At 48.0% G+C, this 14,106-nt stretch overlaps 5 protein-coding genes across 5 annotated transcripts; 3 read left to right on the top strand and 2 right to left on the bottom strand.

Moving 5' to 3' along the window:
- Window positions 1–2,346: 2,346 nt before the first annotated feature.
- On the top strand, window positions 2,347–3,039 carry KVR01_012306 (uncharacterized protein; the record flags this gene model as incomplete). The annotated part of the gene is made up of 2 exons (XM_044793711.1): window positions 2,347–2,702; window positions 2,730–3,039. 2 exons carry the CDS (start codon window positions 2,347–2,349, stop codon window positions 3,037–3,039), a joined length of 666 nt encoding a protein of 221 aa, XP_044638884.1.
- A 709-nt stretch (window positions 3,040–3,748) lies between these two features.
- On the bottom strand, window positions 3,749–4,687 carry KVR01_012195 (uncharacterized protein; the record flags this gene model as incomplete). The annotated part of the gene is made up of 1 exon (XM_044787264.1): window positions 3,749–4,687. One exon carries the CDS (start codon window positions 4,685–4,687, stop codon window positions 3,749–3,751), a length of 939 nt encoding a protein of 312 aa, XP_044638773.1.
- Window positions 4,688–5,107: 420 nt separating this feature from the next.
- Window positions 5,108–7,398, bottom strand: KVR01_012280 (uncharacterized protein; the record flags this gene model as incomplete). The annotated part of the gene is made up of 4 exons (XM_044789021.1): window positions 5,108–5,371; window positions 5,442–6,230; window positions 6,299–7,192; window positions 7,264–7,398. The coding sequence occupies 4 exons, from the start codon at window positions 7,396–7,398 to the stop codon at window positions 5,108–5,110; spliced, it is 2,082 nt and encodes a 693-aa protein (XP_044638858.1).
- Window positions 7,399–9,639: 2,241 nt separating this feature from the next.
- KVR01_012250 (uncharacterized protein) lies at window positions 9,640–10,876 on the top strand (the record flags this gene model as incomplete). Its single annotated transcript, XM_044790818.1, has 3 exons — window positions 9,640–10,248; window positions 10,305–10,778; window positions 10,850–10,876. 3 exons carry the CDS (start codon window positions 9,640–9,642, stop codon window positions 10,874–10,876), a joined length of 1,110 nt encoding a protein of 369 aa, XP_044638828.1.
- A 732-nt stretch (window positions 10,877–11,608) lies between these two features.
- On the top strand, window positions 11,609–14,047 carry KVR01_012223 (uncharacterized protein; the record flags this gene model as incomplete). Its single annotated transcript, XM_044786563.1, has 5 exons — window positions 11,609–11,765; window positions 11,828–11,887; window positions 11,959–12,357; window positions 12,415–13,186; window positions 13,267–14,047. Exons 3-5 carry the CDS (start codon window positions 12,003–12,005, stop codon window positions 14,045–14,047), a joined length of 1,908 nt encoding a protein of 635 aa, XP_044638801.1. The 5' UTR covers window positions 11,609–11,765; window positions 11,828–11,887; window positions 11,959–12,002.
- Window positions 14,048–14,106: the final 59 nt, after the last annotated feature.

The raw sequence follows: 14,106 nt of genomic DNA, 5'->3' as shown, positions 1-14,106 counted from the left end.
GGAAGTCAAGTGGAGCGCGGGAGCTAGCTGTAGCTTCCGGGTCAGTGCTCGAACTGATGGCCCGTGCGGGGTGACAGCTGGGACCAGCTGTCAACAGCTATCTTCCAACAGATGTCAAGTGGCTTTCTATGGCTCGGCAGGGTAATTTATACCAAGCACGGAAGTAATGTAATATGTAGTAATAATAGCCTAATAGTTGAAGAACACGGCTCTAGATAATCTTAGTAGAAGTAGCTTAGAGATATAATTTATTAATATATATTTATAATTAGTAAAAGATTTAAAAAAAATTTATAATATAATTATTATTTTATATTATAATAAATATTAATAATATTTAAATTAATTATTTATAAAGATAATATTTATTAATATAATTTTATATATATAATAAATAATAATATTTATTTATATTATTTTATTATAATAATAAAGTAATATAAAGTATATAAACTATTTATATTTTTTTAATTCTATTACTAAGCTAAAAGTAAATAATTAGAGTTTTAAAAGAATAAAATATAATATATCTTTTAAAAATTAACTTAGCTAAGTTTATTATATAAAACTTTTTATAATAACTTTATAATCTACTATATTTATAATATTATCTATTATTAGAAGATATCTTTTTATATTAGTGTACTAAGCTATACTTAGTCTATTTAAGCTAGTATATTAAAGGTTAAAGTTATTATAAACTATAAGCTACCTAGTCTTAACACTATTAAGTATTATATATAAAGTTACTATATAACTTAGGCCTTTTAAATATAAATTAGTTAAAATAGGTAAAGATAAAGCTACTATTCCCCTAAAGGTTTTAACTTTACTTAAGTAAACACCTATTTAGCAAATCTAAGAGACTATTAACTTTATAAATAAAACCACTTAAAAGTAATTACTTAGCCTACTATATAAACTAAGAGATAACTAGGTAAGGTAACTATACTCTATTATCTAGGTTTATAATTCTAATAGCTCTACTATAAATAAAAGAAGAAATAACTATTAATAATTAGGTTTATAATTATATAAAGGTAGACCTCTACTTTAAAAAGAAGTTATTAATATTTAAGATAGTTAATATATTTTTAGAAAAGTTAAGGAATTATAAGCTTAATTTAAAGTATATTAAGATTTATAAAAATCTTAAACTTAAGTTTAAAGCTTTTAAAATTAAAGTTTATATTTATAGAAATAAAAGCTTTTATAAAGCTTAAGAGGAGGTTTAAATAAGGTTAGAGATTAGATTAAGTTATAGTATAATAAAATAATTAAATAAAAATTAGTTAGAAAATTATAATTATAAGTTTTTTAACCTTATATTTAAGAGGGGAATATAAAGTATATAAAATAAATATTTATATATAGTTATATATTACTTATTATTGAATATTTTATATTTTTAAAATACCTTAATATACATCTCTTTTTATTAAGTATTAAAAGAATATAATAGCTAAACTCAATAATTTTATACATTTAATTCTATTTTTTTATGCTCCGTCCCCACTCTTAATAAAGAGTATACGTGTGTGGCGCCTTCATACGGTGATGGACGTTCCAGACATACAATCAAGTAATGCAAGAATTCACCTTGTGCGCGGACCTGTGGATTAAATGGATCTAGTTTCAATTTAGTGTGCATCACCGGACCGCGATTAGTGTTGCTACTTGAGTGTCTAGATAGTAGTAGGCGTAACAAAACGCTACTAGTAAAGTAATGATGGTTGAGCTTGTCCACTAATGTGGCCGCCAGTCCAATAGACTTCGAAGTTAGTACTCCAGTCACTTCGAAACTGACTTGGTGCGGAACTTTGCCCCCTTTTGAAGCTGACCCAGTCTGTCATTTGCATATTCCATTCTTTTCACCATCGAGACACTATCTGTCAATACTCAAGATCCAACCTCAGGTCAAGCAAAACCACTCCGCAAGAGAATATGTAATCCCGCAAAGCGCCAATGGACGATCAACGGTCCAAAGGGAAAGAATGCCTAGACATAGTGATGTCTCGCACAGAGTCCAACGACGCGGAACAAAATACCCCGGATACGTCAATGATGTCACCTCAACTCCACAATCGATACCAACCAGAATCAAAATTCATGGATCTTCCACTGGACTTAATTTCGACGGTCTTTGATCAACTACAAAATGCGCGTGACTCGATAGCTCTCTCACTCGCATGCAGGGGTCTCTTCGAAACCCTTTTCCCCACAGCCAGAGACCGGTTCGCCAGCACCGACATATTCGACGAATTGATGACCCTGCTGATGGTGCAGTATGATGCCCCGCCAGGTGTCATCCATTGTCACTTCTGTAAGACGATCCATACAGCGGACATGGAGTATCGTCGTGCCTTCTGCGCCGAGAGCCGGCACCCCAAAAGTTCATTCGACAGACAGCTTCCGGGTGGGGGGACCCGGAAGCTCATGTTTATCGACGCCCACGTTGTCGCGAACGCGTCTCACTTCAACAAACCGGGCGCGGACAAACTGCTCCAATCCCTGCAATGGAAAAGCGTGACAACAGTGGGGAGATCTCAATGGACTCACCAAGCCGAGGCGAGGATCGCGAGTTCATCTCGCCAATTATGGCTGGAGACGACGTCGACGCACGTGCACCCCGACCAGCCATTCGAAGAATTCACATACAGCGTGTGCAAACATCTCGTTATCTACGCCAAGTACCCTTTCATGTATGCCGAATTTGCCAGACTCCACAGGCAGGGCGGCTCCGACAACTGGTCCCGCGTCGGGTCAAGCTGTGCCGTTTGTCGCGCCCAGTGGGAGATCACGACGGAGTGGGACGTGCGGCCTGAGAAGGTGGCCCGCGAAGGCTGGGGTCTCACGATTTGGTCGAGGCACTTCTTGGGCCTTCTCGGGAAGCCTCAGAGCAAGGAGTGGCGCCGTTGTGCGGGCGAATATACGACACCCGATGTCGGGAAAGATTTTCAGCAGAACAAGAGCAGATGGAAGTTGATCTATCAAGTTTACCCCTGGGAATCAGGAGGGGAACGGAGTGCGAGCCCGTGAGCTTGCAGAGAGTCCGGTAGTACTACTCAACACATCCAGATGACTGACGCAGTCAGCCTCCAGCGGTTTTACCAAACTACATTACTCAGGTTCTTAGGCAGCTGCTATTACTGCATGGAAATAATCTATTTTTTCCCGAAATATAATTGTGTCGGACTCTGCAACCCTCACGGAATGCTCGACTGCTAAATCTTCATTTTCCGGCTTTGCGCTGACGACACCATAGCTACCTACCTAGGTAGGTATCTCCGTCTTGTGCATAATCATCCCCCACCTGCGCATCATCCATAGCTCCATTGCCACCCCAGACGGCAGCGGGGGGTCTTGCCCACTTGAGCCCCCTTGGCCGTATTTTTAGCATCTGATAGGCAAATACGAATTCTCCACTGACTGTGGTCTTCAGGCCGAATTTATCAATCCCAGATTCACCTGCTGTCACCTTGGCCTCTATCTCAGAGGCGATAGGGCTCTGCTTCAATACGCCCTTGTCCACGTGAATGTCTGATATGTTCATATGTCATGCTCATGGCGTACTGGATACCAATGACCATATAGACCAGCCGGCTGAATGCTGGTCTGGTCTAGCCTCCGTCTTAGTGTCACTACCGCGATTGCGCAAGTGTCAGGGCCTTCTCGATTGCAGTTGACAAATGACAATGAGAGCGTTCAAACAACTGCATTATGTGATTGTTTCCTACCAAACGGCTCATTACTCCTGGGTCTCCTTTGCAGAGAACACACCTGTCCACACGTCCATGGTACGCGTCTTCTTCACGCCACCAGCAGCCTCCACGGCACTCAGCACCGATGCACGCATGGCTTCTAACATCGCATGAGACTTCCAATCCTTTCGAGCCACGGCTTCCTCCACCTCTTTGAGAAAGTGTTTGCTAGCGACAGACCCGGTTTCCCAGCTCCCATCCAGGAGACCCTCCCCGGGAACGAGCATGGCCTCCCTATCCAGGTCCCACCCACTCTCATGGGCTAGCTGCTTGATCTGCGGAGGGCTGAGGGGCACCTGGATATTCTCGCCGCTTTCCTCGCTCCTGAGCACCTGGAGCGTCCCCTGCGCCAGTGCAGCCAGGACGTGAGGCCAAGCGGCCTTTTCCGTGGCGTGCAGCGCATACTCAGCGATGCAAAGCTTGCCGCCCGGGAGGAGCCTCGCCTTCAGATTATTGAGCAAGTTGGAGAGGTCATCGCGCGTCTTGAAGTACCACACACAGTGCGCCAGCACGACAACGTCCCACTGCTGGGTATCCGGCACCTCCGCGCTCTTGTGACCCTCAGCTTCCCACGGCAACTTGTTGGTAAATTGAACCCGGCTGCCAATCTCGCTCTTGAGAATGTGCTGCTGCGCCTCCTCGAGCGTGAAAGGCGCCCCGTAGTCCAGAGGCGCGGGGTCGTAGGCGTCGACGTGGCCCGTGGGACCGACCGCCTCGGCCAGCACCGCGGTGCAGTTGCCTTGCCCGCAGCCGATCTCGAGGACCTTGCCACCTGGCTTGATCACGTCGGGGCCCCAGCTGTTGAGGATGTTGATGCGGTGCGTCGCCTGGGCTACCTCGATTGCTAGGCCGTTGGGTGCGGTGAGTTGGTACGTGGCGATTTTCTCTGCGGCTGAGAGCGGGAGGACGGTCTTTGAGTCGGTCATTTTGGTACTTTGCTGGAGAACCACAAGCTCGCTGGAGCTATGGTAGCGTCAAACACAGGGAGTCTTTTGGATTTTGGCTGACTCTTAATGTTGGGATTGGTGAGTCACTGCAGATGTGTGGTTGCGGATAAAGGGGTGGAATTGAAGCTTAGTAAAGGGCGGCTAAGACGCCAGAGATAAGTGGCAAGATAGGAACTGTTTAGTCTCGATTCATTTAGCTTCCAGGCAGCAGGATTTATGCTCTCCGAGGAATATGAAGGATGAAGACCGGATTAGGTCACCTGCTTACATCGCCGCAAAATCTTGTATTAGTTGTTCCGTTCTGATCTATCGGCGTATTCCGTTCCTTCATACAGCATTGAAGTGGTATACGCTCAAAGGCCCGGCCTTGCAAACAGACGACAACCTATGTCTCGGGTTTCATGACCTGGCAGCGTCGGCATAACTTTTCAGAAGCGTCTTACTAGGATCCTTAGCCCAGCTTGCCGGAGTTAAAGCATATTCTTCGTCCTGGCATTTTCTGCAGAGTTCAGCTAGCTTGGGATTAAGATCGTGGACGTCCACCCGGCTCTCCTTCAATATGGGGTCGTGCGGTATGACATGCAACATGTCGAATTGAATGAGGTTCAGAAATTGGTGCAGATACTCGGTACAGTTCGGGTGATCATGAAACTTGGCAATGAACTATTTACCTTTGATCAGAATGCGAAAGCAGCACCATTTTCGTACGGGGGCATATATGGGTTTGACTTACCCTGGTGACAGCCGGCTTGATAGTGGCTACTTTCCTTTGAGCTTCATTCGTTATATCGAAGTAGACATCTGTTTCCATGTTATGCCAACCCGAGTCTCGTGATTGTCTTGCACTTGTAAACTCCTGAATCAACTCCCAGCCTCCGAGTATCCAGGCAATGAAGTCCAGATACACGCACCCCAAAGCCCAGATATCATGAGAACGGCCATTACCTCCTTTTATGTCATACTCAGGAGGCCGAAAGCTTGGGGAGACAGGTGCCAGTCTTCCGGATTTATTGAAAGTCGTGCGACCAGCTTTGAACTCGGTTTGGCCAAAATCTGTGATTTTGAGTACCCCTTCATCGGGGCCCCCATCAGGGTTTTGAAACCAAAGCAGATTCTGCGGTTTGATATCTCCATGGTGTCCTATTAGCTCGCTACCGTGAGAGGTTGCCTCCGGCACTGTGAGGCTCCGGGGTCTCCGTTCATGCCCAGAGTGGGGAGGTGAATTCCATCGATGAATTTGGGTCAAACCATTGGCTAGGCCGCGACATTGATCCGCCATCCACCTAATGGTCGAGATCCGCATTTCAGGCTGTGGGTTTCGGTCCCTCCAGTACTCTTCCAGGTTGGCCTCTGCATGAGGGAAAATGAGATAGAACTTGTTGAACTGTTCGTATGTGGCCAGTAATGAGGTCAGATGTGGATGTGTTGCATCATTGAACTTCCGGAGAACATTTACTTCGCTGTCAAACCTTTCTCTGCTCGGTGAATGCAAACACTTGACTGCAAAGTACCGGCACGAGAACTGAGAGGAACAAGTCAGCCTAATACAAATCGTAATACGATCGGGCCCCACGCAGAAGGAAGACAGACCTTGGGGCCGTGGAACCCATGTTGCTCAGGATGTATGTCCACTTTAAACACACGGCTGAACCCGCTCTCAACTTCGTATTTCTCTCCGCCGGTCTTGTCATATCGGCTGTCGGATGTGAAAGGAAGTGGAACCTGGTCGGGTAATACGAAATGTCCAACCCGTGTGCGCTTCGTTTTGTAGAAAAACGGGGGCAATGTCGTCCACTGCCACTCCTCGAATCGCATCAACTCCAATTGGTCCCAGTCCTGGAAGCAGGCCAAGGGTCGATAGACTGCACCAGCATCTCCCTTCCGTACGAGCTGATACATGTTTGGATGTGCGAGGGGTGGGACCACCTTCTCTAATGGTAAGTGTTGATCTGCAACACCCTCATCAATAAAAAGTAGAATAGAGCTGAGCTTTCCACTCAATCTCAAGATGGCGAATATCTTCTTGAACGATAAGAGATACTTGGCGGCTTTTGAGTCATCCCGACCGCATATCATTCCGGTGTACAGGTGGAGTCTTGCGGGGGCAAGAACACCCCGAAAACACTGCTCGAGTTCTCTCTTGACGCATTCCTCGTTGATCAGACTGTTGAATGTCTTCTCTGGATAATACCCATGCTTCTCACTGTGGCCTGGAATCTTCTGGAGAGCAGTTACAAGACGATCTGAAAGTTTAGTATTCTGCGAAATGAAGATGGATTTCGATACTGAGTCGACTTGTGCAGTGTCGGTCTCGGCTGCTATGTCGCGGCCTCGAAGTCCCAAATCTGTGACGAGTGAATGTTCCGCGGTCAAGGCAGGGGAGTAACCAGGTCCACGTCCGAGGTCTGGGATGCCACGCCCTTTCATGGCGGCTATCGATATCACATCCGGCCCCGGCCAGGTTTCCGATCTGGCAGGCTCGCCCTGAAATGTGGCCAGGTAAAGTCAGGTCCCCGGTCTATCCTTTGCTGGCTTGCCTCCATGGTGAGACTTACGATCAACAGCTCATCATCCTCTTCGACTGATTGCTTGCGGTCTAATTGCTCTTCAGGACCATGCAAAACATACATGGGGTCAACAGCTGGGCGGATGCCATGTTGTCGTGTCCTAACCGGCAGTGTGTGGGCCATCTTGACTGTTTTCATTGAAATCAGTTGAGCATTTCTTCAATCTGTCAATAACCTGAGGTTATGCAAACAAAGGAGAGTACAGGCGACATCGGCTCAGGAATTCTATTCCTTTTCCCTCCTCCATTGAACTTACGGCCTTGGGAACCATGTATCTCACATGTTGATATGTTGGGGGCCATTGCTTCACTTTGAGGTCCCATGACACATGCAGGATCCTCACAGTCACCTACGGTAGCCCACCACAGAACTCAGAAGAAGTAACCCCAGAAGGGACCGAGTTTAAAATGAAAGATTTGTGCTCAAAATGTCAAGTGAAAGCAATGACATTGAGTGGAAGTCTGTTCTATTATTTGGTGTCGATGACCCATGGAGACATTGGGCTTTAAGACCCGCACCTGGCTATTATGACAAGGAGGACTTGGTTGAGTACTTAGTATATTCTTCTACTCTTCCTACCTAGGCACACACACCAACCGCACCGCCAGGGGCTCAGCCATCTCCTTACCCTCCCACCCAGTCACAGTCAATCCACGAGGCCACAGTTCTATGTGTAAAAACACACCCACCCGTCTAGCGACTTCAGCTCACACTTAGCACCCAGTTTTAGCTCCGAAACCGAGGCATGGGGCCAACATCGACCCCAGCCCCGGTATGGCTGCAGAACCATGCCACAATATGCAGGCAGCTGAGTGGTCCCACGGACTGCGCAGGATGGGTGTCATGGCCGCAGACCTGCCACCCAAACCAAGGCCATTTTGCCCAAATATTGGCATAAGCTATTTCTCCACCACAGATTGTAGGGCGAGGCTCTGAGGCTCCCGTGTCAGCCAAAGGGGCTGACACATCACACCACTGGCCTACAAAAGGCAAAGTGCATTTATTATCTCGTCACCTTCCTGATACGCAGGGGCGTCAGACGCCCGAAGGCTTTTGAGAAACTACAGGTCACCCGACTAGCCTAGCTCAGCCGGCCCCTTCGCGGCCACACCACCACAAAGGGAAACGGGTGCCTCCGGCTGTCCCTTGACGTTTTTCTACTTGCACAGCCTGCAGAGATTCGCTCCTTCTATTGAATATTTATATGAATACCTTGCTGCATCTCATGAATTCTGCTCTCAGTCTGGATCAGCGTTATCATCCAACGTCTTACCTAAGCAGCGGCTGCCAAAAATCATTCTCAAGAGCACTTGAACCTTTGAAATCATCCAGTCTGCAAGACCTCGTTGACCAAGTTCTATGGACCCGTGCCGCCAGGAACGACTGTCCAGCCTGGACGCAAGCTCATCCTCGAGCCATGCAAACGGCAGGCCTCCACAGGAAATTCCACATAGGCGAATAGATGCCGGCAAATTGATAGAGTTACTGAGCGCCAAATTCCCAGGATCTTACCAAATACGGGTACGTTACCCCGGGTATCGGTAGGCGCAATTCCAAGCTGATGTCAATGTAGGTTGTGAGGAACGTGTACAACATCTCTGCTCCAGCCGACTTGTCTTTGAGTGACATCGCGGCATGCGCAATTTGATAACGCGCGGCAACCAGAGGGGAGCCTGACGCGCCATAGTGGGTACGGACTTGCCAAGCCTGGCTGGCCCCTGGCGCCCACCATGAATGGGTGGGTGTGCTCGGCCACTCGGCACGAAAATAAACACCAGTAATCTGAGAGGTCGCTTGCGGCTGATGTGGGGGTTGGCTCCATCCAGCGCCATTTGGTGAATGTATACCTATCATTAATGCACTTTCCTTTATTACGCTAGACCTAGCTTTTCGAAATCGTTCTTTACCGCCCCCAATAAAGAGGGTGCTGAGAGGGGGTGCACATGTAATGTGGCGGCGGCAGTGTGCCGGACGTGGCTGGAGGGCTGGAGGACATATCGCTGGCGTGTGACACAAAGAGCTAGAACCGCATGGCGGATGCCGCATGATACTATGGACGGCCTGCAGCCCCTGACCACCCCCCCGGCTTCTGTCTGTCCAGTGTGCTCAATCTCACCAGATCCAGGTGGGATCTGCGACCCATCGGGACGATCCGATGGTTCGCCATCTCGCCTAGATGCCTGCTACATGCAGTGTGTCCTCCAAAACGGGCTCGGGGCGCGAAAGGTGGTTGACTGATAAACAACGAACACAGAAATCTTGACACTCAGAATCGATCAAGCCTTTGCTGAGTCCCAGTGTTCCTCCCGAATTATGTGTGGTCTTTCTTCAATCCTGCGTAAACGAGAATTGATGCGGCAAATCATGGCTCCTTCCGGAGACCCAACCTCCTCCCGCTCAGAGCAGGCGAAGAGTCTAAGAGATGCCCTTGCCACGTCTCTCCAATTTTCAGTATTTCCTGATTCAACCAATATTCACTTCATACCTAACGGCACTGTCGATACTCTCGTCACTCCGGCTTCCGTCGCGAATGAACTCTTCCCCATCAACCCCGCAGAACGATTGACCCCAAGCAAAAGAGAGGTTGACCAAGCTCTCGTTAACTACGTCGCTGCATCAGCCAAGAAGCTTCTAATAATCAGCATTCTGAACAATCCATCGTGTGGTCTACGGGCAGCAATGGAGGCTTTCAAAACACACCAGTTCGGAGACGACGACTTGCCCGTTATCGAGGCTGAAAATCAATTCCCACCCTGTTTCTACCAATGGGATCTGCTGAGTAGGAGAAATTTTCGGAGCGATCAGTGGAAAGTTTTGGTTCCCGTGTTTCCAAAAGTGTTCACAAGGTTCCATTTTGGAACGGAGATCATCCTACCATTCACATACGTCGACCCGGTGAGAAAGGAGGGCACGTTCGGGGATGTTTACCAAGTCACCATCCTCAAATCTCACCAAGAAGACCCAATGAGAAAGGTGATAAATTTCATTGGAAATTTGTATCATCCGTATGGCTGACTGAGAATTCACAGCATAATGGACTCTTGGCGAATGCTGCTATCAAAGAATTGAAAGCGTCAGCGGCCAGTGGTGAAAAAGGTGGCAAAGACGACAAAGCCAAGAAGGTCTTCAAGGCGTGGGAGGCTGAGGCCCAGGCGCTTGAGGATACTAGTCGTCTGAAACATAAGCACATTGTCACAGTGAAAAGCATTTTCACGAAAGGGCCGCGGCACTATTTCATGTTCCAGTGGGCAGACGGAGGGAGCCTGCGAGACCTCTACAAGGGAGATCTGTGGCCCAATGTGACGGCAAGACTAGTCGAAGAGGTCACAGGGCAGCTGGGAGGGTTGTTCTCCGCTCTATCGGCGCTACATACCTATCAAAAAGACGGGTCTTCAGCCCAGCCCGGACTTCTTGCCGTCCCAGGCCAGAACCAAGGATCCTACCGACATGGAGATTTGAAACCTGAAAACATCCTGATATTTAAGGATGCCACAAAGGTTGGGGTATGGAAGATTGCAGATATGGGCCTAGCAAAGCATCATGTTGCAGCAACGCAGGACCGAGGCCCTACTAGTACTCTCAACGCCACCCCATCCTATGAGCCGCCCGAGGTTTATACCTTACCGAATGCAGGTCGCTCTCGTCAATATGACTGCTGGTCTATGGGTTGCATAATACTGGAGCTGCTTGTCTGGCTTCTGTACGGACCGACCGCTTTAAGCAACTTCATCCAAAGCCTGAATGGTGATACAGGGCAGAGATTTCCCTACTGGGAGTTCGTTCCTGAAACGGGCAAGACACAGGCTCAGCTACGCAAGGTTGTATTGGACTGTATCTCACGCATTCAGAATGACCCAGAGTGCCAGCGGACGACAGCCACCAAAGACCTGTTGAGGATCGTAACAGACAGACTTCTGGTTGTCAACCTACCAGACAACAGGCCATCTAATATTTTGTCTGGTGGCTCGGTTTCAGCTCCAAATGACGGGCGGAAACGCGCTAAGGCTGAGAAATTATGTTCTGATTTGGAAGAAATCTGTGACAAGGGTAAAGACAACGAGGCTTACTGGTTTACAGGGAGGCCGCGAAGCGAATTGTCGGGACCATCCATCGTACAACAAGCATCCGGCCCTGCAACATCAAGGCAGCAGGAACATCAGGTGAGGTTGCGCGGTACTACTTAAAATATTTGGTAGAAACTTCATCCTTGGTCCTGTTCTCTTTTTCTGTTCCCTGTCAACGAAGTATTAGAAGCGGCAGTAGGCAACAGTGAGCCGAAAAGCTTCCGAAGCAAAATTGTACGTCAGCGGAAAGTCTTGCTGATCATGAGAATGCGCATTTGCAATAGTTACAAACCGTATGTACAAATCATTCTGCCCACACTGCGAGAAGCAACCACTGACTCTTATGTGGGCTTCAGTATGTGAGCAAATAGCCCAGCACTACTTCACACAACTAATATATAGCATTGTCTCACCAGCAAATAGACAGTATGTACCCATGCCCCTTGTCATTGAAACAAATTTGCACAGATTACTGAAGCTATTGACAGCATGTACGTATTTGAATGATTTTCATGACAGCTCACTAGCTAAACGAAAATATGCAGGAAGTAAGTGGGCAATATTCATTACGATACAGGTTGAATTAGGTTGAATTGCCGACTGACTATTTGAGCTGTAGCCTGTGAGTCATGATGATGATATTATAGATGCGTCGCAGGGTTAATGCCTCTACCACAGCTCCACAACACCTGGGAGTTCACGATTGACAATTCTCTCGTTCACACCCTCTTCTTGGATCCGACTCTGTGGGCTGAGGCGGTTGTCAGACCATACTCGCCCGCCATTCTGTGTACACGGTGCATGAAACTGGATCTTTGGCATGAAAAGTTCCAGATCCACGATAACACAAGAGAACTTGAGGCTCGATCAAGGAGCTGCGACTTCTGCAGCATGCTATGGGGGAAATGCAACGGAGTCATTCAGGGTCGTGACCAGAAGATCTACTTCGACAGAAGCGGGTCGCACCTGAGACTCAACGAAGGGTACCCACCCATATTGACACTCAATGAAGGCCCCAGTATGCTCTCATTGTTACAAAATTACACCACTGATTGGTTGCTGACTACGTTCCTAGGCCTGGTACAGAAAGTCAAGAATTTCGAAGGCCACCTTCAAGGAGGCCTTCCTCAACTTCCGCAACCTGGTGGAGCCGCTCACATCAAGCTCATCCGGCAATGGCTGACGGACTGCGACTTGAATCACGCTGCCTGTGGCAAGAACCAGAACAGGTCGCTTCCAACCAGACTTATTCATGTTGGAAACCAGGACACACCGGAACTCAGACTAATTGGTACAAAATCTACGGACAGTATGTCATATACTGCTCTATCGCATCCATGGGGAGATCCTCCGCATTTCCGCACTCTCCGATCCAATATCTCGCGCCACACCACGGGTATGGAATTTGATAGTCTGCCCCGTACATTCCGACACGCAGTCACAATCACCAGAGCCTTGGGATTGGAGTACCTGTGGATCGATTCCATATGCATCATTCAAGGCAAAGACGGCGATTTCAAGGAGGAGTCTACCCGTATGGAAGATGTCTTCAGCAATGCATACTGTGTCTTGGCAGCAAGCTCGTCCACGGGGCAGGATGATGGCTTCCTCAAGCAACGTTCCCAGAGACAAAGCATCTCGTTTCAGCAAGAAAACAAGCCGCCAGTGTTTGTGTCTGAATTTATTGATGACTTCAATCGGGACGTTCTAGAGAGCAATCTCAATGGTCGTGGCTGGGTTTTGCAAGAAAGGGCACTGGCGCGAAGAACCATTTATTTCACCGACACGCAGACATATTTCGAATGTGGCAAAGGCGTCTGGGCCGAGACCATGACAAAAATGCACAAGTGAGTGAATTAGCCTAGCCCTAGAGACCCGGTGAGGTCTGTCAGTATTGAACACTCGGCTCTAATGCTATTGCCTGCAGTACACTCGCGTCGTTTCTGGGCGACCCGAATTTTCCGACCGTCGCCATGGAGTCGTCCCGCGGGGGCAAAATCCTGCTGCATCAGGATCTGTGCATGAGGTACTCCCGCCTTGCTCTCACTAGGCAGACCGACCGCCCTTTTGCAATATCTGGACTGGAGAAACGACTCGTGGAGAGCTTTGCTTTCACTGGTGGCTTCGGAGCCCTGCACGATGAAAACAACCTCGGCATCCTCAGGAGAAGCATGCTCTGGCGTCGCGCTTCTGAATGCGTGTCGATGAAGAAAATCGAGTTTGACGGCGCCGCGCCACCGACGTGGTCATGGATGACATATGAAGGCCAGATTGAATACCTCGATCTGCCCTTCCGCAAGATGGACTGGGCCAGCTTCAAACACGATCTCCAACCGCCCTGGACAGGTAGTGGTCCGAAGAGGTGGTACAGCGGTAACGATCCTCCGAAGACTAGCATGATGACTGTCATTGTCAGGGATCTAGAGCCGTCTTCTTCCTTGATGGTTCAGGTGCCCCGAATCATACTGGATGTGACTGATGGAGCGAGCTCTCGAAAACCGACCAAATGTGTGGTGTTGGGTAGGCTCATGGAGCCCTCGGAGGGTCCTCAAGATGATGTTCGGACAAGTCTGGCCGTATTGCTAGTATCCGCCGAGTCATCGAGGGTAGATTTTGGAGTGCAGGTATATAACAGAGTTGGTGTTGCGTTTGTACCTAGTACCTTGGTGAACACAGCAAGAGATGGGTCGAAAGGATTTTTGACGTAGGCAGCATATTGGCATCATGACTGGCATTTCCTCACACCCAAATATACTCATTCCAGGTC

This window comes from Diaporthe batatas (genome assembly GCF_019321695.1).
Source record: "Diaporthe batatas strain CRI 302-4 chromosome Unknown Contig00018, whole genome shotgun sequence".
Taxonomy (NCBI): domain Eukaryota; kingdom Fungi; phylum Ascomycota; class Sordariomycetes; order Diaporthales; family Diaporthaceae; genus Diaporthe; species Diaporthe batatas.
Note: the sequence above shows the minus strand (reverse complement) of the source record. Positions and strands in the feature narration are given on the sequence as shown.